Raw genomic sequence first — 23,807 nt, 5'->3', positions numbered from 1 at the left:
TGTAACACTAGGCTAGCATGGAATTGGCTTGTATGGAGGCTTCTATATACATAGCAGTCATAATGGGCTGTTATGGAGGCTTCTATGTAGCCATTATAATGGGCAGTTATGAAGGCCTCTTTTTTACAATTGCAAGGGACTATTATGGAAGCCTTTATAGTGTAGACATTATAATGGTCTAGTGTGGAGACCATTATATTGGGCTGTTATGGAGGGATCTACTTCTCATCATTACAATGTGCAGGTATGGATGCCCTTATACATGAATGTATTATAGGCTGTTATAGAGGCATCTGCATGAGGTACCAAAATAATAAGAATAACACTAATCAATGGATTTGTAATATCGGTAAGCATCTACTAGACTACATGGTGCAACAACTTGCAACAACTCAGAAAGCAGTCATCTTCATAGCCGTTGCCATGACAACATGAAATGTGAACATACACATTGATTGTATCAACTATAAAAATTTGTGATTAGTCATTGTCTTCAAGAAATGACGTCATCAACAATGCCGAGTAAACAAATAACGCTTTACTACCAAGCCAGTCGCATTATCACTGCTCCAGAAGCAGCACGTCGCATTATTAAAAATTGACTGACATTTGGCCTAAAACATCAGAAAAGTGAAAAAAGAAGTTATCAACTATTTGAAGTACCATATCCAACAACTGCAACAAGGTAAAGTGATACTAATAATACTACTCGTATATACTCGATATATTACGATTACGAAAACTATTATGATCGATTTTAAGACGAAGATTTGCACGGGTGGGGCTGGATGTAGAACGTTTACTGACCAAGAACAGTTGGCCTCTGAACAGCGACGTAAAGAACTTCTACATCAGACCTATTTAAGAAATAAAGAAGGGCGAAAAAAGACTTACAATACCATATTAACGACACACGTAGAAAAACTTATTCGGTAAGAACAGAGGAGAAAAAAAACAAGACGCTGAAAAAGAAAGTATAAAATATAAAAGTAAATTAGTAATGAAGAACCAAGAAAGACTGCTAATAGCAGCAAAGGCAAGCAACCTCCACCTTCGAGGGGGGGGGGTTGCTTTATGAACAATTGACCAACCCCCTTGGTTGCGTTTTAAAAAATTGACCAACCTCCATCCCGATTGTCAAGTATTTTAATCACCATTCGGGGGGCGGGGGGGGGGTAGTTTAGTTTCTTACTCAAGTGTTAAAACACTTCAATGAGACACTAAACTAACCCTTCCGAAGGGGGGGTTGGTCAATTGTTTTAACCCTCCATTCGGGGGGGGGGTTAGTTTAGTTTCTTATACAAGGTTGGTTGCGTTTTATAAACTTCACCCCCCCCCCCCCCCCCCGATACTCTCCGAAAGTAAATTACGAAAACTATTATGAGCGATTTTAAGACGAAGATTTGCAAGGGTGGGAAGAGCGAAAGAAGACTTACAATGATAGACGAGACCATATGAACACCACACGCAGAAAAACAGACGAAGTTTTGCAAGGGTGGGATTAGACGTAGAAAGTTGACTGACCAAGAACAGTTGGCCTCTGAATAGCGACGTAAAGAACTAAAACATCAGATCTATTTAACAATTAAGGATAAGCGAAAGAAGACTTACATTGTTACACGAGACCATATTAACGACACGTAGAAAAACAGACGAAGATGTGCAAGGGGGGGATTGGTCGTAGAAAGTTGACTGACCAAGAATAGTTGGCCTCTGAACAGCGACGTAAAGAAGTAAAATATCAGATAGAGACAGCGGGGTTAATTTAGTGTGTTACGTAAATTTTTAAGACACAACCAACCCTCCATTCGGGGGGGGGGGTAGTTTAGTTTAGTTGGTTGCGTTTTACATACTTGACCAACCCCCCCCCCCCAACCCCAACCCCTTCCCCCGAGGAGCTCCGAAAGGAGCGCTCTGCTCTAGTTAAAGAAAGGAAGTGAACGAATTAAATGAATGGGTCACCAGATGAAGGAATTTTATGTCTATAAGTACTCGTAGTGCCCACGGTACTGAGCGCTGCTATATTGAGAACATAATATGTTCTCCGTCAGCAGCTATGTTGTTCCATACCACAGTTTGAGCATTAAATTATGAAAACTGTTTAAATTCGTGTTTTATGTATCTGCAATTGAGCTGGAGATTTGTAACACCTTTAAAGTTCCCTGTAGGTAAATTTCTGTGCCTTCATTAAGTTTGCAACTCTGTGTTAATTTTTGGAATGTAAATTGGATAAAGGTGCATTTTATATAACTTGTAAGTAGGTTCTATTGCTTTGTTTCCAAAACAAACCTACCATATGCTTGGGCGATCTGTTGTGTCGATATTGACCATAAATATCACATGAGTATAACGTGAAAGAATTTTATGTCACTTTTGTATAAACACAAATCTACGTGCGTTGGTGTAACCAATTCTGTATACTTTTGCAAAGTATATGAAAGTATATTTACTGAATACCGACATAGGAATGGATAACTGACAGGAATATAGGGTGGAGTTGGCAAATTGTGTGGGTTGTAAGGTCGTCGCCACCGAAGCAAGTATTGATTATACGAGGCGTATGAGGGTAATGACCCAGGCCGTCTGTGACCTGCCTCAAAGATGTTTAGTCTGTAGCAGGTACCCTAGAATTCAGACCGATTGTCTGCTTTGGATAGTGACGACCCGTCTCGGTGCATATTGTCTGTGAATCTTGTTAAGTACTGGGCACTTGGGCGTTGCAGGTGTGTCAAGGTAAAATCAGTTTCAAGTGCTCAAGGTAAAGTCAGTTCTGTGTTATGCAGCTTTTAGCCTGTTACTGTAACATTATGCCTGAATCACAAAGCCTAGTACATGTTAGCATGTGTTGGAAGGGACACTCCTAGTGGAAAGGAACTATTTTGCTCAGATCTTATTTTGCCGAAGCAACATAACCTTACACATTTCCTAATGGTCATGTACTTTTTTTAACTCGAATTTGTGATTTGATATTTGTTTCAAGTGAACAAAAATCATAACCCATGCTGGTGAAGAACTTATGTATTTGCTTTCTGGGCATATATTCTACTACAATTGGTTGTATTTGTAATTTAACGTTTTGGAGGTTTTCTTTCACATACCAGAAATGCCTTGAAGTAGTGATACTGAGTCACAGGGTTACTTTTATACTAATTTTAATATATGAATTATATTAATTCGCTAATCAGTCACTACTGTAAGGTTATCCATTCACAGTAAAGCTCCCGTATTAGCTAAGGTTGAATCCAAACTGGTCATTTTCCACATGAACACCTTATCTCTAGCCAGTAGTGAGGTGGCAGTATCCTTTCCTTTCACTTGTTAATGCCGGTTGAATTCCTTGCATGTTGATTGTTCCTTTTGTTACTGTCCATACTTGCCGTGGAGCTCTTTCCTCTGTGGTGAAGTGGGTGGAGTATGAAGGTGATCTAATTCCAAGGTTAAGAATGCAAATAGATTTATGTTTGTTCCTCCATGTGTCTTCAGTTTGCCTTACCTTTTCTTTTAAATGTAAATAATGACCAGTGTAATTTTCCAGTGAAGACGTTAAATAAATATGATTTTTGTGCATTTTCTCAGTCTATCCATAAGGAGTACCATGCAACAGTTATTCCAAAAGATAAAGGTTGTATTCATCCAGCAAAATATGCTGTTAACTGGTACCAGAAGGATTAAGAATGAATATTTTTTTTACACAATTTGATACAACAATAAAATGTGGCTGTAACCAGTTTCTTATTAACTAATTATTTTGGGTTGACACAGGATTGAGCTAAACATAGATGGAACTAAATACTGACAGTTCTCCAACTGGAAATGGAGTACCTTTCAAAGTTGTTGACTTAACACGAGAAAAGAGGAAAGGTGTTGTGGCAGCTACATTACAGGATCTTATTATTCGTGGTAAGTTGTTTGCAGTATTAATAATATACAGCTTTGTTAATCATGACAGTCTTGTTCAAAAATGTGAATTTATGGTAAATGTCAAAGTTTCTGTGCTTTTTCTAGCTCGTAATAAAATGGACCTTCCAAGGGATATTCCTGTGAAGATTGTCTTAGAACAAGATGGCACAGAAGTTGATGATGATGAGTATTTTAGTACCATGGAAAGAAACACCACTCTTATGATTCTAATTAATGATCAGAAATGGTTACCTCCAGGAAAATTGCCCAGGTTAGAATAAACTATTCTTGAAAGTAAATGATCCAGTGAGTACTTGAGAGCCTTTCTTCATATGTAAAATGACCAGAGTATTGTTCATTCACTTCCATCTAGTATGGATATTTCTAAATAGATACTGTGCTGATTATTTAAACATTCTGTTACATTTGTACTTTAAGAATTTTTCAGTTGAAGAATTAGAACATTCATTCCTTAAAATCAAAGAATAAATGTAATATTTTTGGACCACTTACCCTCATCTAGTGCCAAGGTCAAGAAAGAGTAGGAGCTATACCTCCACTCCCCCCAAGCGCCTACATGGCATATAGTGGGACAGCTTTACTTTACTTTACTTATATGCTTTTAGGTATCAGATAATAGTAGATGAACCGGATTCTAGTGGGACACATACCAAAAGGGATTTAGGTGGTTTGGTAGAACGGTTACAAGGTGATCTTACTCATATATCAATGCTTGGAGGAAAAGACCTGGAATTACTGAGTGACATGGACCCTGAAAGTTTAGCAGACATCATGCCAGATAAGTAAGTATAAAGAAGGCTTACATTTGCTGTTCTCTTCTGTGTCAATACTCATAATCAGTTAAATACAAGTGACCATAATCATAATCGCAAGTTTAGAGCTCAGTCAAGGCTCATGCTTAGCATATGATTTGATGAAGTCTGTACTCAGAGTGTATGAGCAGTTGTTGTTTGTATTGCATAATTTTACTCCAAATGCCTTTGATATTCTCTTCAATCATTTTCATTAATCTTGCAGCAAAATGTTAGGTGATTAAAACTGGGAAACATTGTTATGCAAGCGGTTGTGGTGTATTTTAAGATACTACCTAAGCTTTTGCCTGGAATAACTAAGAAAACCACAAAAAACCTCAGTCAAGATAGCCAGTCTCGGCCAACTTTTCGATCCCAGACCCTGCAAGTATGAAGCAGAAGTGCTAACCACTAAACCAGCACATTCAGTAATGTTGGTCAAAAGCAGTAACATTATTTAGAATCTGCACTGATGTGAGACAACATAATTTAAACTAGGACTACAAACAGTGAAATTAATCACTTTAGCCCCGGCTTCACTTCTTGTATTGATTTGATGTAACACTACCATCACTGTCTTCTAATAAATCATGTATTGATCCAATATTAGTCATCCAAGGTAAACAGTTCTCTAGAATCATAATCATTTTAAACTGACCCCCTTCAGACTTGTGTGTACTGGTATAATGTACTTTGCCATGGTGCTAGCAGGCAAACCAGTGATTATGAGATACATCAAAACAAAGTCTGTAAACCTGTACATAAATTTTACAAAATTATTTCACAGCTGTAGGTATAACAAATAACATACCTTACACACGAGTTTGATTAAGTTTTCGCAAAAATCAAGGTGATAGACATTTTTCATATGTACTTGGCTGAACATGTTCAGAGTAACAGTTGCAATGCTTGCACATATTTTTCCTGTAAGTACTCTAAATCACAAATCTTTACTAAATAGATAGCATTAATAATGTACTGCCAGGAAAGAAGTCTGTTTCATATCAGAAACTCTTTTAGTTCCTGTGGTCTAACTATTCTGCATATAAGACTTCATGAAAGTGTGTTCTTAAATGTGGCAGATTGCCATGGTGAAAATAAATTGACATTCCATTTTAACTTTTTGTGCCCTCAGTTTGTGGAATGACAGAATTCCAGTGCATCTTTTGAAACCTGAATGGTAATTATTTTCTGGCAGACCGATAAGGTCCAATAATGCAACTATTCATTAATCCCTGCCAGACATTACCTTTTCAACTGTAGCATTTTTTTCCAGTACAACATGGAATTGCATGATCTCCAAATCTTTCACATATGATGAATTAATGTACCATTTATGTGAAAAGTGACTTTATCAGAAAAAATAATTTGAAGACATTTAGTACATTCTCAACATTACTCAGAAGGAAATGGTCAGGTTTATCAGGTCAAAATCTCATCTTAAATTTTGCTTATTTCCAGGGCCCATCTATTAATTATTATACACAAAATTTCAGCCATTGATATGTGGTGTAAGATGGTAAAAAATTGCCCATTTTGATATGTGCAGTCTAAATCCATGCCGCCTTGTACACATGCCATGGCAGTTTACTTAGCAGTGATGCTGTATTCTCCAGCCTATTTGAATGGAGCCAGATACTGATAAGGCCGTGAAAGACTTGATAAATGTTGAACGTGTATGCATGCACACACATCTGTAACCTATTATGAGCATATCATTGGAGAAAGTTGTAAGTTGAGGTATATAAACCTTGACTCAAACTATTTTCAGATAATGTGAAATCTTTTCACCATTATCATTACATGACAAATGAAATATGTTTTTGTTGTAATGAAAACTTAAGTTTGCACTTCTACATGGGTAGAAATGAGGTGCATCTTCATTCTCATTTTCAGGGCTTTAGATACATGGATGATGCTATAGTTCCAGTCAGTAGAACTCATTGTCTGCAATTGCAAGCAGCTCATCTGTAAGTGTGGTACAGGCTAAGACTCGACTGTTGCCTGTTCCAGCAGAACCTTCCTAGAGCAGCTGAAGGAAGCTAGTGGAAGATTCTTGACAGAAAAGCGACAGGCTCAGGAAGCCATGGAGTTGCTCAAAATATACCATGCCTCCAAATAGAAGGAGCATATGAAAGTAAAAGTGGACAGGTATTCTGAGGTATGAATGGGGACTTTCCTAGCCCACAGTTGGGTGAGTTACTTTTTATACATGTTTGAATTAATCTGTATCAAATGGTAGAAACTTGAAACTACCCTTTTCCTGTGGAAGCAGGTAAAAACTAGTGATATCATCAGGTTTTTCAAAGAATTAACATATGAATGTAAAACAATCAATACATGTGCATTAACAAGAGTTTGCTCCAAAATTATTTCACCAGATATTATAAATTGCTCATAAAAGTACTCTTTTAATTCCATTAAAGTCATTGCATTACTGTAAAAAGGAGGCTGTGTTGGATTTCATACAGTGCATGTACAGAGTTTCCAGTATAATATAATGAAGTGTTATGATTAATGTATGGTTTTGCATTGTGTAGATTATATCCAGTGGATTCTTCAAGTTTTTACATATAAAATCTTTGTGCATTGGTTTTAAATTAGTATTTTTAATGTTATTAAGAAATGTAACACCAATATTGCTTCTGCAAGAGGAATGTACATACCCGCAAAACAATTTTCAATAAATGTATACATACATTTTTAAATTTACTCATAGCACTTATAGTTTCCAGTCAGGAAAATGGCAACTTTCTTTTTAATCATCAGATACTGTTCAGATTTTCCATACCTCTGTTGCTTTCATGCTACTTTGTTCTAGAATAATCATGACACAGTGATGTGATTTATGTGTTAGCATGTATTTCTATGACTCAGAAGCCACTAATAGTAGGTTAATTATTTCAGATGGTGGCTAACCAATTAGAAAGCTGTTCATCATATATAGTACAAGTATTAATGGGAGAATCCAAAAATCTGTATTGTATTTTGTCCAACATTGTCACATATCAGTCTCAAAACATTAAATTAATGCAATCTGAAATACTGGTTTATCTTATTGTTTGCTACTATGATAAACTATAGTTCAGAGTACATACTAAAATAAAAAGAACATAGTTGGAATTTAGAGTTGGTTTGTAATTATTTAATATTAAACATTTTTGCTAGTGTTTGAAGTAGTGTTAGAGTGCAGACCCTCTGTATTTTCTTCATTTATTTCTGCTGTGTACATTATTTTGTATCACTATACTGTTAATCTGCTTTTACCAATACATTTCCGTGCAACCAACTTCTCACTGCCACCTTTAATGTTAAGTAAAACAAAACATAAATATTCTGAATAAGGAACTGTAATTAGTTGCAACAGTATTTTTAGGCATGATGCATCTGTTTGTCAAGTGACTTGCATTTTTGTGGTATACCTAACCTCCAATAGTGATACGATACCTGAGCAGCCCTGGGTGGACAAAGACAGGGGTTCTAAACCTGTAGTAAATGTACTCCACATACATTAAATGTTACAGAAAACAAATAATGGGATTAGTTTTCTGATAATTGTAGAGCACGCTTAATATTTACAGATTACACATACCATGCTTGGAGAAAAGTGGCCTAAAAAGGTTGGGAACTACTGTACTAAGGTAAAGCAGGGTAATGAAGTTTCTTATTTTTGTGTAATAGTACTTATGACAGCTATGAGACCCGCTGTTTTCTGTGCCCTTTTAAATGCTTGTGGTACTGTAATTGCAGTTAGAAATTTAATCCCTATTAGAAGACGTTTATTTTTTTACTATTAGTGAAACTGTATTCTTAGATTGTTAGTGAATCTTTTATATGGAATGTAGAAAATATTTCCTCCAAGAATAACATTTTTCTGAATATCACTGGGCCTAATTTCACCAGTTTTATGTATGCTGTAGTGAATATGGTGTTCCTCTGGGTCCAGATTCCAGCTAAAGAACCAAAGAAAAGTAAATTATCCTTTGTAGATTAAATTTTCTCCAGAGTTTATTTCAGTGTATAGGTGTTGGTTAAGCCACTTGAAAAATCTTCATGATACTTTAAAATTTATTTGCCACCCTTGGTGAAATGGCATGTTTAATTTCTTGCTGCATTATATAACAGAATAAATGTTAAATGTTTCATTTGAAGAATATAAAAATATGAAGAATATGAAACAGACAACAGGGAACATGAACCAAAAGTATAGAAAATGAAGCAAATTTGAGTGGGTCTCTTTGACCTACCATAGATATACTAATGTTTAACAAATAATTATTTAATAAAGTGCTTGTATTCCAGTCCATTGTCTCATTCTGAACTGTGCTTGGAGCCTATTTATTCAAGTACAATGTTTATTGAAGTAATGTTTAATCTTGCATGTTAGAGTGTAAAGTCTGAACATTTCAGTCATGTGATTAGCACATCTGCTTTGCATTCATGAGGTCCCAGAGACCAGCTATTCTCACTGAGATTTCTATGGCTTTCCGTAGTCCCTCCAGGCAGGTGCTGAGATAATACCTTAAATTAAGACATGGTTACTTTTTTGTACATCCTTGCCTATTTTTTATTGACTAATAATCCTATCACTAAACACTTTAAAGCTCAGTGGTAACTATTTGCACCATATGCTTTAACAGTCACTAACTTTGCATCTTTCCCACCATGTTTCATATGATTATTAGAGTAAACAGCAACTATTCCCTGAAATAGTGTTAACCAGTTGATCTTTGTAATGGATAAGTCATTATTTAGATAGAAGTTAGTTTAAGTTATTTCAGATCCAAGACGATGTGACCTTCTGGGCTGACACTTTGCAGCCTTGTTAGTGGTTATTAATTTTTGGGGGGGAACATAATGCCTCCATCTTCAGGGTAAAAGTACTGCATACAAGAGTTCACAGTGCCACAGCCCAGAAGACCATAGTCTGAAAATTAGTTTAAACAGTATGCAGTAGTTTTTTGATGTACCAGTATTAGAGAAAAGAATGCAAGCTGTGTTATTTGCATGAAAAATATTTTGAGAAGAAGGTTTTCAGTTTTGTGTATATGTAGGGCATTCAGAAGTTTAAGATAAGAGCAAGCATATACTTCAGTGGTCACATAGCTGTCACTATGAACTTTTTAATACAACACATTCACCAATAATGAATACATGCAGAACATTATAGTAAATGTATTTGTATTAATATTGTTAACCAAGTTTAGTTTGCATTGCTGTAAATAGTGCGACTTTAAAGAATGAGTACATTGAAAATTGTTTCTGATTGAAAGAAAGTCATGATAAAGATTTATAGATAGATGGGACCTCATACTGTAGCTATGTAGTTATCTGATTACAGTTTCTTATACTACTACATTTTGTTGTAGCCTGGACATGTATGGTATTGGCAGAAATTACTGTTTGTTAAATGGTAGAGTATTTTGCAAGGAGAGATTTTCTGTCACTGGAAGGTTTAGTTTAAACAGTAGTGTACTTCAAAGTATACTCGGTGTTTCCAAGGAGTAGCTTATAAACGTTAGACAGATTTTGTTGTGGTTATGATGTAAAAAATGCATTGATCTACCATGGGAGTGAATATAAATATGTGCAACCATTAGTCTTACAGTTTTATAAAATGTAAAGCATTAATGATTTCTCAGACTGCGAAGAGCAAGTCTGATTGTGCAGTTGAAATTTTGGAAAGGAAAGTATTTTAAGAACAGGTTTGCCTAATACCAAATGTTTTATAAATGCAGATGCTTGAATAAATCTTTATATGAAACAAGACCAATTTGATAGTGGTGTACTGAAAGCTGCAATAGCAAGTGACATTGTTATATTCTGAATCAAATGACAACCTGCCTATACAGCATGGTTTCATTAGAGCAGTGAATATCATCAAACAAATTTAATAAAAACAAACTATGCACTTAGGCTTGATTTCATGCAATATGCAATAGCTGTAATATTGACATACATATTAAATATGTGAAGCTAGAAGCATATTATGACACAAGTAGGAGAATGTAATTCCTCAGAGTGTCTCGATAGGAAGTGAAAACAGTTTTCATTTTTGTTATGAATTTGGAAAAATACTTGGTAAAGTAAATGAATTGATCTATTCTTGCTCAGGGGGTTGACATTGTTACATAAATACATTACATTTTTCAAGTTAAGAGACATAATTTGGATTAATTAAGTGCTGTTGTAAGATCTGTTCAGGAGATAGTAGTATTAAAATGTATCTTAGGGAAATTGGTTCTGAGGATGTGGACTGGATTGAACTAGATTATAATTTTATCGAGCATGAAGCTTCACCAGTACTCTGTATGGTTTTATTATCATACAGTTAACTCTTTATTTCTATAATCCCCATCCATCCATATTTCCATGTATATAATACCATTTTCCATAAGTGTTTGGTTTAACTGAAGTGATTTGTTAAATTATTTTTTAAGTCATATCTTGGGACTATTAACCAAAAAACAACAACATATTTTTAATGGGAAAGACAACACTTCTATAGATACGTCAAAGAAATCTATGTTATTTATTGAAATTACCATTGACTAGTAATGTTAGTGAGGTATATGGTCTATAAAATTGCATTATATACTTTAATATGGAAGATACTCTATTGTCAGTGTGTAACAAACTGTGGAAAAGTTCTGTAGGCTGCCACTACTACAATTAAAATGGTCCCATTTACTTATTTTTATCTTCAGATATTTGTCTTTTTTCTTTATCATAACATTTATGGGCTTAAATTATTTTTATTTTAAGTTTGTAACTATAAAATTAAACTAGTTTTATTTTTCTCAGTACTTTCATTTTTTGATTACAGTTCTAACCCTGTTCAGTTATTAAAATGAAAATTTGTCTTGTCAGTGACATTGTTATGAAGAAATAAATTGAAACCACTGAACTCAAGTCAAGACAGTTAAACTGCATTTTTTAAAATGTCCTTAAACAAGGAAAGAAGATGACGTTCCAGGAATTAAAGCGAGAAGCCGAGAATAGGGACAACTGGAGAGCTCTTTTTGGGCAGAGCAATGGACCTGTCGTAAGACAGAACACTTAATAATAATAATAGTTGATAATCTACCTTTGAAGTTTGCAACTTCTGTAACAACTCTAAACTGCGTAAGAAACTGAAGAACACAATCAATAAAGCACACTTTCCCATCAATAATTAAATCTGAATCCAGTAGTTCGGAAGATAAGAAAATACTGTATAGTATATAAATGCATATTTAAGAGGTGTACTTGTTTGATGCAGTTTAGTTAGATTAATAAAAAACTGTAAACATTTATGAAATGTTTAATATGAACAGACCACCATTAAATTAACTCATTGAGGAAAACTAATAAAAGTGAACATTTGTCAAATGTTTTGCATTTATTGCAGCAACACAGTGGTTACACCTTTGTTCTTTATGTTCATAATAAGCCTCAACCCAGATATGGAATTCATTTTCCCACCTTGCACTCCCCTCCTCACTCATTTATCCAGATTTGGAAAAGTTGGTGCCTGGACAGGATGTATGTAATTTTAAATATGTGGGATTTGCAGGCTTTTTTTTTTGTTTATTTTGCAAAACTGTCAGGTAATTTTATTTTTTGCTTGAAGTCAAGTCTGAGAGTGCATTTTTATTGTTAATACTAAGTGGCTAATGTAAAATTTAATTGTAAAATGGCATAGGCTTACATTTTCTGAAGCCAATGACATTATATGCTACAATCCATAAATGGCCAGTGTTAATGTGGATTCAATCTACAAAAGCCCTGGACAATGATTATTGCAAGACTGATCGGCTGTGGGAATTATAACACAATTAATTGCTCAAATTTCACCAAAACTCATGTCATCTCTAAATACTTTTGCATTGACAAGGAAACACTTTTTAACCTTTTTGAAGCTTATAAGAAATTGTGAAACAAAGTAAGAGATGTGTCCTGAAAAAAAAAACTATATGTAGTGTTTATAAGTGTGTTTGATGTATGTATGGTTTTCTTATGTGTAACAAAAAATTAATAAACAGAAATGAGAGATAATTGTAGTGCCATATCAGTGGAGGGAATAATTAAGTTTAAAAAAATCTAATTTTATGTATACTGACAACCATCGTATGGATGTATGTAAACATATTCGCATAGGTTGCTAGTACTTACCATTTGCAGGTTTAATACAAAAAGCTCAGTATTTTATCATACTGCATTGTATTATTATATTCTGTTAAGTTCACTGGACTGCTGTGCTGTGTATATGCCAGTTCTCCATGTATAATTGATTGCTACTGGTATAATTATGTGTGATTGTTTGTTATATGGTACTGTACTGAAATTTTAACACATATTAGTGTATTCCCATAGATATGTATTGTACCTCTTCTGTTCTGAAGAACTAGGACCACATTTAAGAGAAATTGAATCTGATCTGGTCTGTATATCTTATGCTTTAACTGTGTCCTGTGAGCAGATTGAAAGGTCAGCTGACTTAAAATTTTCTGTGATCCATACAAAGACTGTCTCATTTATTCCCTTATACCAAAACATAATAACATGAAAGCAGTATTATTCACCCAAGATTACATAATTCCCATGTAATACACATATTTGAATTTACACAGGTGAGAGGAGAAGCAGCCCTTTTGGGAACCAGAAAGGAGGGTATGGATGAGTGGGAGTGAGACACCAGTGTGGTTGGGAAGCAGTAAGGATGGAAGTGGGAAGCTGCCGCATTCCACATCACTTGTCTGTATCCTCTTTTTTTGTCCCCTAAAAGGGACACTTTTTCTCTTTTATTTTCTTCTGCCACTCTACCTTCTGGCGCCATGGCTCAGACATGGCTTTATCTCCCTCATCATAATCTCAGTGCCTCTGATTGGCCAGTCCATCTCCTTTCCCTAAGCCATCCCCCTTTGCACAACACTCCTCATATCTCCCACCAGTAGCAACATCCCTTAGTATGAACACATCAAGCAAGGCCTTCAGTCAAGACGCCAAAACCCATCAGCATACTCACATCCCCAGTTATATAGTTTGATGTACTGTTATGCAGTTCCAGTTATGTGTTTCATATGCAAGAATGGTTTAAGAGGACGGGTCATTTTGTGCTTCCTACAAGACTCTACCCTTAGTTAGCTTTTGGTTGTTGAATACTCCTCACTTTAGCCCTGATGGTGGAGCAGTATGTTCATCTGAAGCATTGGCAGCACAGCCCACTTCCATATGGTGCCAGCACTGAAAAGCAGGGTCAGCGTCAAAGATTTTCTTTGTAGCAAGGACAGGACTGGGTGAGGAGTGAGGTTCTGAATAGGAGTTTAGAGCAAGGTTTTATGATAATTACAGTGTTAATCTCTCTCATATGCAGCAAACAATTTTAATACAAAAATGTTGGGAGGTGACATTTTCATCCACAGATGTTTACATGAGTATAAGCTAACTTAACCATTGTTTTGATTTGTTTGAAAGTATTGTATGGATCATTGTCTGATACCTTTGTGTCTTAAAACATATTCCATGGTTTTAAGGAGTCTACGGTTAACTGAAGTTATGGACACGAAAATTCACTAACATCATTGTTTCAAGTGGTAATCCACAAACTAGCAACCATTGTTGATGGTTTATTTTATTCCAGTTTGCAAATTGTAGTTAGCATTGTTATGTGTTGGAAAATTAACTCATTTAAAACCTTTTAATTTTTTTATAGTTTCTGTCCTTGTTCATACTTCTGAATTGTGAATTTTTACTATGGGCACTTATGGCATCTATTTGACTTTAATACCGTATAGGTATTTTAGTTATTATGTTGTAAATAATTATGTTTAGGCTTGCTGGCAATAATTATGTTTGTAAATGTTGCTTTGTGAGATAGACTGAACCAATCATAAAACCCACTTCTAATATACAAATCCTTGAATCAGAAGAGGTTGGGAACCATTGAGCTGCATAATATTTTTCTGAAGAAATTTCACACATTCTGAATTAACTAGTTAGGTACACATTAGTATTATAATTCTGTGTGTTTACACACTTAAAACTCCTCAGTGAAGTTCTTTCAATCACGTTAAACTGATATTTGCTGCAAATTTGTAAGACACATGTTATTAATGGAATTTTTATGGTTGATGTTGATAGGTAGTATCAGAGTTACATTTCATGTTCCACACGTTTTTAAGCTAAAGGACAATATTAAAAACTTCTTCATACTACTAATTTTAGATAAATGTGTTGGTTCAGTATCACTCTGTGAAATTCTCTTGATACTCTTAATGCACCCTGATGTAGAACTCACTTGTTATGTGAACTGTAGGGAAGTGATATATTTATACAAGAAGGAAAAAGGGGGGATTGTTTTTTATACTTCATATCTGACCAGAGTCAAAGGTTTTAAAGTTACAAAATTTTACTCTCCAATACAGTTTGGTGTATGTTAGAAGAAATTGGATGTTCCTCCATCAGTTCCTTATTTTGTTATTAGACATGATTTTACAGGGTACTAGATAGGGATGAGTGGTCAGTGTCACACCCCGGCCACGCTTTTCCCCTGGGAGAGGACCCCAGTACCCATTGGATAGAAGGCTAGGTGGATCCCAGAGCCAGGCTGGATGCAGAAACTGGAGGATAATTCCCCTGCCCCCATTAAACATCAGGACTTAATATTCCTCTGAATTTGTTACTTACTAAGCAGGTGCTTAGTCCTCGGATGAAGATTGGTTCTTTTTTTAAGCAAAAATTATGTTTTTATTTACGTAATTTGACATAAAAAATTGTAAATCGAGGGATAGATGTATTCTTTGGAAAGTATCAAATTGAAAGTGCTCATGTTCTGCAGTTTTCTAAATGCATTTTATACTGAACTATAAATAAAATGTTTTTGTTTGGTAAGTTATTCATTTTCAACATTGTATATTACTGTAATTTATTTTATTAACACAGTGCAGATTACAAAGATTGTTTAATTTTAAACAACTAATGTTCATAATAGAGAACCTTTGTTTTCTTAGATAAGGTTTACAGTAAATTTGGGCCTGTACAAAATTTACTGCTGACATTGTCAAGATATATTCACATTATCCTTTTCAATTTTAAATGATATGTTTGAAATGCTGGAAAGCTGGGAATGATATTCTAAGCATACATGCAGTCTTTTGATGAAAGTTTTTACATTTCAAATGTGTGATGATGTTAAAATAAGAAAACACATTCTGTGGACATTCACATTTTATTGTTGTAGCAAGGAGTATGGTTGTACAAATTAAATTGCAGCACATTTTCTGGGCATGAGTGAGTCATACGTTTTAATATATGTTGGCTAGACTGTCAGTGCCAGTGTATTTATATTCATACTATTTTAGTATAAGAACAAGTTCCACTTACTATGGGCAGAGAATTCAGAAAGATTACTTAAAAAGTCTTTGTTGACATAACTTTAATGCAGTTATTCTAGTAAGTTGGTACTATTCTGCATTCCAACAAGATTTGCATTATGATTATAATCTTATGTGTTCTGAGTATTCCTATATTATTATATCACATACAAATGCCATTTTAAATGTATTATAGAAATTATCTTTGTGCTGTTAAGTGTTTAATTCACGTCCTGATGAAGTCTTTTAAGATGAATAAAATATTTTTAATTTGGACTGAAATTATAACTTGCAAGAATATGTCAAAACCAGGCTGTAATAAAGTATTTCAGGGCCTTACCTTGTAGCTTTATTTCAAACATCTGAAGTGGAGGTACTTTTAAAAGTTAGTTCAGTCAGAATGTTTTGGTGATGTATATTCATATATTTTTATAATCTGTTAAATATTTCAAGTGTTGTGCTTGAGGACATTTAGTGAGGTAATTATTATTAATATAAGTTAGTAAATACTAGTATAATGATCAAGCTGAACATGGTAATCAAGCCCAGATACTTCTTAGCCCATATCCCCTGTGCATTACAGGTTAAACATGTGTCCAATTCAATAACGAAAAGCATTCATTTTTTAACTTATGAATTTATGTAAGCATATTTTCTACAAAGTATTGTGTGGCTTCTTTGATTTTGAGTTCAAATCTTCAGTGCCTCTGCACCTATTAGTGAGTTTTGAACTTAGCAGTGTTACGATAATTGACATTGCAGTCCAGAGTTTATCAGCCAGAAGTGTTTTATTAGTCAACAAACCACTGGCCTTCTGGAAGCTTCATAATTTTTACTTTTCACCAGATGTTTTAAAGTAAATAATTTTGCTCTTCTCTTGCAACTTATGGACCTCTAAGTGATCAGAACTGTCAGCAGTAGACATGAAACAAAAGGTAATTTTCAAAGTAAACTCATAAGTGAGTTACTGTTCCAGACAGTAGTAGTTCCTAATTTAACATTTAGAATTCTCTTTAAAAACAGAAACAATGTACATATATGTAAGGGTGTATGATGCTTAATTTTGAAAGGGTATTATCATATTGTGAAACATTAAGGGAGGGATCCAAGGAAAGCCCTGATTGGCAGACTTTAAACTGACTTTGCTGTTATTTAAATATGATTAATAAACTCGCCAGGTTATCCTCTTACAGACAGACTTGTCTATGAGCATCACAATAAATGTGTCTGGACTCTGAGGCCTGTCGAAGAGGAGGATCCAAGTAAAGACATAGACCTGGAAATCGAAACAAACAGATTTACTTGAAAATGATTTACCTAAAAATTAATTTCAACCTGATTCATTATATTCGATTACTCTTTGATGGGATTTGAAGAAGTAACTGGAAAAAGTTGGATGTTGAAGCGTAGATAACCTTCTTACCGACTGGGTTACCGCTAACGAAATACGTGACTTGTGTTTGCTACTATGCATAGGTGACAGTACAATACCCATGGAGTTAAAATCGAAAGATAAGTATGGTTTCAGTCTTCTTAACTGCACACAATCAATGATGCTATTTGGAGAAATGTATGCCATTGGTTGAATACAGCTATTGGTTGATAAATGCTATGATGATTGGCTCGTGTAAGGAAACCAATTAGATTACAGAATTCAAAGCTTCCGTTGAAACGGTCTGATATTGTCGTGGTACGCATTTGTGGAATGTAACGTGTTTTGTAAATAACAAGGAGCAATTTAAGGTAGTATTAAAAAGATATTTCATTACACACTCCTTTTACTCTGTCAATGAATTTATGTTGTTTACAAATAAGTGATAAATTTTCTTCTGTGTGTAACGGGTACATCTATTTGTAGCTAATCATTTCTTTAGGTGAACCCTTTGTTTTGTATTATGTGAAATTTATATAATAGTATGTATTGTATTATTATTATGACTTTTTCCACATCCTATTGTCATCTGACTGTCTTATGGGTCCATGGAATGTATATAAATTATTATTATTGATACAGCACACTAATAAAGAATTGAATTTAAGTGTACATCTATTACTGGTGTATGAAGCAATACATAAATGTTATTAATTATTATATGAGACTTTCCTGTCGGAATAGAGAAACGGTAAAAATTGTAAATTAGCTTTACTGTGACGCGTGGACGAATCTTTGTGTAGGAGGGTAACCTGATGAGTAGTTTAATTAGTTATATTTTGACAGTCCTAGAGTTGGTGTATGAAGTCAGCTAATAAAAGATTTGGATCAATTGTGAACATTGGATGAGGGACTACTGCCCTCTAGAACAGTAATTCACTTTTGAGTTTACTGTAGAAATTACCTTTCATCTTAAGTCTACTGCTGACAGTTCTGCTTATTAAGAGGCCCATAAGTTGAAAGAGAATTGCAAAATTGCGTGAGCTTGGCAGCTTTAGCTGTACTTGTTAGGTGTTAAAATTACTTGTTTTGCCTTTCAGAAACAGCTGGAATAGAACAGAATTTAATTACATTCCAGATTTGGGAAATTAAAATTACATATTTTAGCTTTAAGTTGCAGCAGACATGCATATTTTTCATTTAGAATTTGTATTACATTAACATTTACATGGAAGGCTACTATTTAGATAATGTACGTGGAAGAGTATTTAATTGTTACATCAGACCATTTCATACATGTTGGCACTGTGTATAGGAGGTAATGGATGAATTTTATTTATTGTAAACCAGTCTAAAAAGAGTTTAATATGACAATATGAAGTATAAAATACATCATTCCCATCATACCATGATCTCAGTTGATTAATCCTCCTACTTTTAATGAAATGCCCATTTTGTTCTCCTTGAAACAAATTGTCTGTATGTATCATTTAGGTTGTTTTGGTCAGAAATTGTATATGATGAAAAATTCTTGTAACATATACACTTTTTTATTCAAGAAGGAAACTTGAGTTGTGCAGTGAGCCATCTGCTTCTCTGATTTTCTCAGTTTTTACTTGTTCATGATTCTTCCTTATACTTTTATTTGAAGTATTTATATTTTACTTATTTTAAAAATGTCTTGAAATAATTCAGGATGTTTTATTTAGAGATAGAAACATCAAGCCATTTGATTAATTGAGATGGCCTATGTCAAGACTATTAAAAAGTGAATGTTCAGTATTTTGGAGTTTTCTTGAGACATGCACCAGTTTAAAAAAGTTTATGCAAGTTGTTGTGTATTTATTTGTTTGTTCAGTAACATAGTTGATTTTATGTATGTGCAATTTTTTTAGTATATTTCAGAGTGTACAATGGAAGATACCTCAAGCAATGTTTCATACCTTAATCCAAGAGACCCCAGTATATATCTAGGAAAAAGATTATTTGAAGTTAAACGGACAAATTTACTGTCTCTTTTTGGAGATGAAGTAGAAGAACATACTGTTTCAAAAAATGCAAAGGTGAAAGTGTATCTCAGAATAAAGCCAACAAAGAATGATACTGCACCGATTTTGGCTCCACCTCAGGCAAGTTGAGACCTCTGTTTTGTGTGACAATATATTCGTATTTATAAATATTTTTATATATGCTGATTTTCAGCTTCTGTATAGTCTATTTTGTGTTGTATTAGATAAGGTAATGAAGTGTATCATCTATGTTGGTAGTTTGTTTTATTGTGAACTTCCTGTGAATCTGTTGACATGTTTTACCAGTTTGCTTGTATTATTATTTTATGATCTGCTGCACTGACTTGCTCGCATACTCTTCTTCCTTACAGAATCTTATTACAAATCAGTTTGCTCAGCAACTTTCATGTGTGATACTTACAACACTGTGAAAATCTTTACAAGTGACTTGTATATAAGAAAGTGAGTCTTGAGTTTGTCTTGTTAAATTTTACTTTCTGCTTGTTTTGTCTTAAAGTACGTGCTTTCCTAGAACAGGTCATACATTTATTACTTATTATAAATATAAATACACTTACATGTATTATAGGGATTCCAGTTTATCTGTGTCTTACAGGCTATCTGCTTCTTCCTCGAGAATTAACCATAAATCCTTTGCTAGATTACATGAATTTACAGCTGTTTTGAGGACAGTATGCCTCTGCATAATTGGAAAGTTTTAAATTGGTGTGCAGTTAGAGCTTGAATAATATTAGGGCTTTTTTTCTTTTCCTTCAAAACAATAAATTTAGAATATTTTTGTAAGATTAAATCTGACTACCTTTTTTGAGCTATTGACTGAAGATGAAAAAACATGGGCATGTCATGCAGGGCATTGCTGTGCCCCACAGAGGTAATAAGCATTAGTTGAAGTTTTTGGTGAACAAATGAGTCAAAAATTGTGTCCTGTCTGCACATCTGATTTAAGTATTTGTGAGTTTCATATATGAGGCACTAAAATGTAATGGCATGGAATTTCTCTTATTTCAAGACAACTATACTATTTCTAGAAACATTTTTTCAAAATGTGAGACTTGCACAGAAGCTTGTCAGCACTTTGAGACTACTTTGAACTATACTATACTATAAGGAGAAAATGGGCAGCCAATAATCAGCTTCTCCTGCCCTGTTATGTAGATAGCATGCCATATTACCATGTAGGACCTGGACTTGTGATAAATTTGAGACCTTGAGTGTAATTGAATAGAAATGAAAGTGCATAGGAAGCCTCCAAAAATGTCCATGTGGCATGTGGATTGGTCATGAGAACTGAATGGCCTGAAACTGGCTTAGAATTGTGTCCAATGGCAAGCTTTGATATTAGTAGTGTTGCACCTTGGGATTCTGCTGTTGGTGTTAGGTAGTTGGTTGTGCTCTGTTTATTAAAGCAAAACATATTTCAGATTTATGAAGTTTGAACTAGAACAGAGCCATTGGATGGATAGATGGATGAATATGTCTGTACACTCTTACAGACTGCTGCTAGAGTTGAGCATACTAGAAGAAACTGTTGAGTCAGTTTTGTAATGAGGCCATAAGGATGAAAAGAGGAGTAAATAAATAACATGGTTTATGAATGTGGTGTACAAAGGATATGTAATGAAAATTGTAAATGAGAGTTGAAAAATTTCAGATACTGTACAAATGCATATACTTCTACTGGCATTTGTAGGGTTAAAGTTCCTTCATGCAAACATGGTTTTATATGACTGCATTATTCCATATTGTACTGTGTGAATGAAAGTGGAGCTCTGTAGAATATTGATACTCTTTATTTAACTGGATAATTACGGTATATAAAGTATTTATTGTAAAAGGAATAAGATCAAGACTCATTTTAATCTCTGATAATAGGGTCCCAAAATTAAAGTCTGGATGTTAAAGTCAGCCATTGGATATTGTGCTAAGCCAAATGATTGTTCTTGCCATTACACAGAATCTTTAAGCAGTTCCATCCATCTTTCATTCTCATGGCACTGTAGTTACTGTAACAATTTCAATATTAATAAACTTTTAATCACAACATTGCTTAGAAATTTCCATATTTGTGTACACATATTAAATGTATTAATATAATTGTGTGATGGATACTTTTGTCTGTAGTTAAATTTATGATAACTGCATTGTTTTCATGTATCTTATGATGACTTCTTGCATTCTTTTAGGATCGATCATTTGAAGTTAAGGGTTCCCATACTTTGTTAGTAAGATCTCTGAAAGATCCCATGGTTCATGAGTAAGTATGGTATTCAAGGTGTAAGCAATTTATATTTACCTTTATTTTCTTATGGCAGTGATAACTAATGCATTTCTGGCTTGACCAGTCTCTGATCTGAAGTCCAGCACATTAGCCCATGAGCTAAACTGCATTTTGTTATTTGTATTACCTAAATAAACAATGTTAACAATTCACAGTTTGTGTAGTTTTAATTTAAAGTTGTTTGTATAATTAACAACAATGTCTTGTCTTAAGAATTCTCTTCTAAAATTAGAATGTGAAGAGAAATCTCAAAATATATTTTACATGTTGGATTATTATATTTTACATAAATTTGGAATTTACTGTTTGAAACTATGCAATTCTCTCACTGATCAGATTCTGATAAGGAAATGAAACAGAACAGAAAGACCAACAGTAAAGATTAAAAATACATTGTTTTAGTGGAAACTATATGAATTGGATTACAGCACACACCATCAATCATAACCAAATTCATCCCCTTTTAATAGTCTGTCCCAACCTTCCCTATGACATTCAAGTCAGTTGCACAAAAAAAAGCTTTGCAAGTGCGAACATGGTGTATTAATGACTAGAATGTGTGTTCATTCTCAAAACTTACTTTTTATCACAATTGTCTGCTGCTGTTGGTGAAGTATTTATTATTGCATATCTTAACAAGGATGTGCTGAATAAGGCAGCAGTACGTGACTGGTAAAAAGGTTTTGGTATGCAGGAAGTGTTTGTGACGGAACATCTGGTATCGGACAATATTGAGACGCTAACACTCCACACTGTTGAAGAAACATTAGTGCAATCAACAACTGCTTTGATGCAAGAATTGTTTGGTGAGCACACTGTTAGATGTGGCCTTTGACCTACAGGACTTCTTTCTGTGGGTATTTTTTCAAATAAAGAGTTTATTTGAATAACTCAGAACTTTGGGGAAGTGAAACACAATACTGAACAGATTGTTGCCATTCCTCATTGCTGCTGTTGGACTACAGTAACCCTAGTGCCATTTGTACCTTTTTACCCCTCATTTTCAGGATCTCGGTGGCAGGCGCTTTTATAACCTTGCATAACATTTATCACATTTTAGCATACATTTCTTTATTAATTGTTTTGATGTAATTCTTGTCACTGTTAAACCCTCTACAGTTTGGCATGTATATTTTAATTTTACCACATGTTATGAACTCAGGAACTTGAAATTGAATTCTATACAGCTGCAAATAGCCTTAGAAGCTGGCATGCCTCTAAACCCACACATCACATGATGCATGTGCATGCACACACAACAAGGATGTTTAATGTTTCTGTTATACTGAACACCATTGATTTTAATTGAATAATGAAGTTTCATTTATGCTGTAAATGACCAGATGTTACAATTAAGCACATAACCATTTATTTTTCATGGTTCTGTATTCAAAGTACTGTGTTTGAAACCATTGCCTTTCATGATTAAATTAATAGTTATTTTTATTCTTTTCGTCCTCTGTTTTTGTGCTGTTATCAGAACCTGGGATGTTGCTCGGGCTTTGACTACTGTTTTTTTATCAGTGTTGTTGTTGTTGTTATTATTTTCTCAGATTCAAATTTACCAAAATATTCATGGGTAATACAAGTCAGGAAAAAGTATACACTGAGTGTGTTCATGATTTGGTAAAGGACTTTGTCAATGGACAAAATTGCCTCCTTTTTGCATATGGAACAAGCAGTGCTGGAAAAACTTACACTGTTCAGGGTAAGTTGTGTTATTTTTTCATTGCCATGAATTGTATATAAGCCTGTATTCAAATTTAGATTTTCTAAGATGATGTAAGAATACTTATTGAATTCTGTTTGTAGGAACTTCTCAAGAACCTGGTATTATTCCACGGGCAATTAATGTCCTGTTTAACAGCATTCGTGGAAAGGAAAGTCACAGCTGTAGGTTCAAACCAGATATGGTTAGCAGAGTTGTGGAACTTGATGACAAGTCAGTGAGCCAAGAAATTTCATACAAACAACAGATAATGGCTTGGTCACAAGATAAGTACAATGTAAGTGGAAGGAGAATAGTTAAAAGTTCATTGTATAAGTTAAAGGAATTAAAGT

At 34.2% G+C, this 23,807-nt stretch overlaps 2 protein-coding genes across 16 annotated transcripts in view; both read left to right on the top strand.

Annotated features, from left to right (window-relative positions):
- The first annotated feature begins 555 nt into the window (after window positions 1–555).
- LOC110838522 (lipid transferase CIDEA) lies at window positions 556–16,405 on the top strand. Of its 12 annotated transcripts, XR_015532548.1 has the most exons (7): window positions 2,273–2,733; window positions 3,763–3,900; window positions 4,006–4,171; window positions 4,527–4,703; window positions 6,729–6,906; window positions 8,294–8,353; window positions 13,325–16,405. XR_015532548.1 is itself a non-coding variant. In XM_087340314.1 (5 exons), the coding sequence occupies exons 2-5, from the start codon at window positions 3,780–3,782 to the stop codon at window positions 6,832–6,834; spliced, it is 570 nt and encodes a 189-aa protein (XP_087196440.1). In that variant the 5' UTR covers window positions 556–685; window positions 3,763–3,779; the 3' UTR covers window positions 6,835–16,405. The 12 variants fall into 12 exon arrangements, 7 of the variants coding, with proteins under 7 accessions (XP_087196440.1, XP_021937517.1, XP_021937527.1 ...); XR_015532549.1 differs by lacking the exon at window positions 8,294–8,353; XR_015532546.1 differs by having other exon boundaries at window positions 8,294–16,405.
- A 1,259-nt stretch (window positions 16,406–17,664) lies between these two features.
- LOC110838962 (kinesin-like protein KIF20B) overlaps window positions 17,665–23,807 on the top strand; it is a 29,991-nt gene continuing 23,848 nt past the window's right edge. Inside the window, exons 1-5 of one of the 4 annotated variants that reach the window (XM_087340294.1) lie at window positions 17,665–17,809; window positions 19,334–19,567; window positions 21,652–21,722; window positions 23,300–23,454; window positions 23,559–23,752. In XM_087340294.1, the coding sequence (XP_087196420.1) occupies window positions 19,352–19,567; window positions 21,652–21,722; window positions 23,300–23,454; window positions 23,559–23,752 (636 nt within the window). In that variant the 5' untranslated portion in view covers window positions 17,665–17,809; window positions 19,334–19,351. Of the gene's footprint in view, window positions 17,810–19,333; window positions 19,568–19,842; window positions 19,910–21,651; window positions 21,723–22,440; window positions 22,553–23,299; window positions 23,455–23,558; window positions 23,753–23,807 lie in introns of those variants that run through there. The other 3 variants (XM_087340292.1, XM_087340295.1, XM_087340296.1) reach the window with 3 other exon arrangements.

Source organism: Zootermopsis nevadensis, unplaced genomic scaffold, assembly GCF_977971745.1.
Source record: "Zootermopsis nevadensis isolate Lab colony 2312 unplaced genomic scaffold, Znev_1.0 Znev_ptg000061l, whole genome shotgun sequence".
In the NCBI taxonomy this organism is placed as follows: domain Eukaryota; kingdom Metazoa; phylum Arthropoda; class Insecta; order Blattodea; family Termopsidae; genus Zootermopsis; species Zootermopsis nevadensis.
The sequence above is the reverse complement of the archived record's forward strand: the minus strand, read 5'-3'. Positions and strand labels throughout refer to the sequence as shown.

Bases quoted from the DNA above. Each gene is read 5' to 3' on its own strand.
- LOC110838522 (XM_087340314.1), top strand. From the start codon at position 3,780: ATGGAACTAAATACTGACAGTTCTCCAACTGGAAATGGAGTACCTTTC. The intron at 3,901-4,005 runs GTAAGTTGTTTG...TGCTTTTTCTAG, and splicing joins ACAGGATCTTATTATTCGTG to CTCGTAATAAAATGGACCTT. The intron at 4,172-4,526 runs GTTAGAATAAAC...ATATGCTTTTAG, and splicing joins CCTCCAGGAAAATTGCCCAG to GTATCAGATAATAGTAGATG.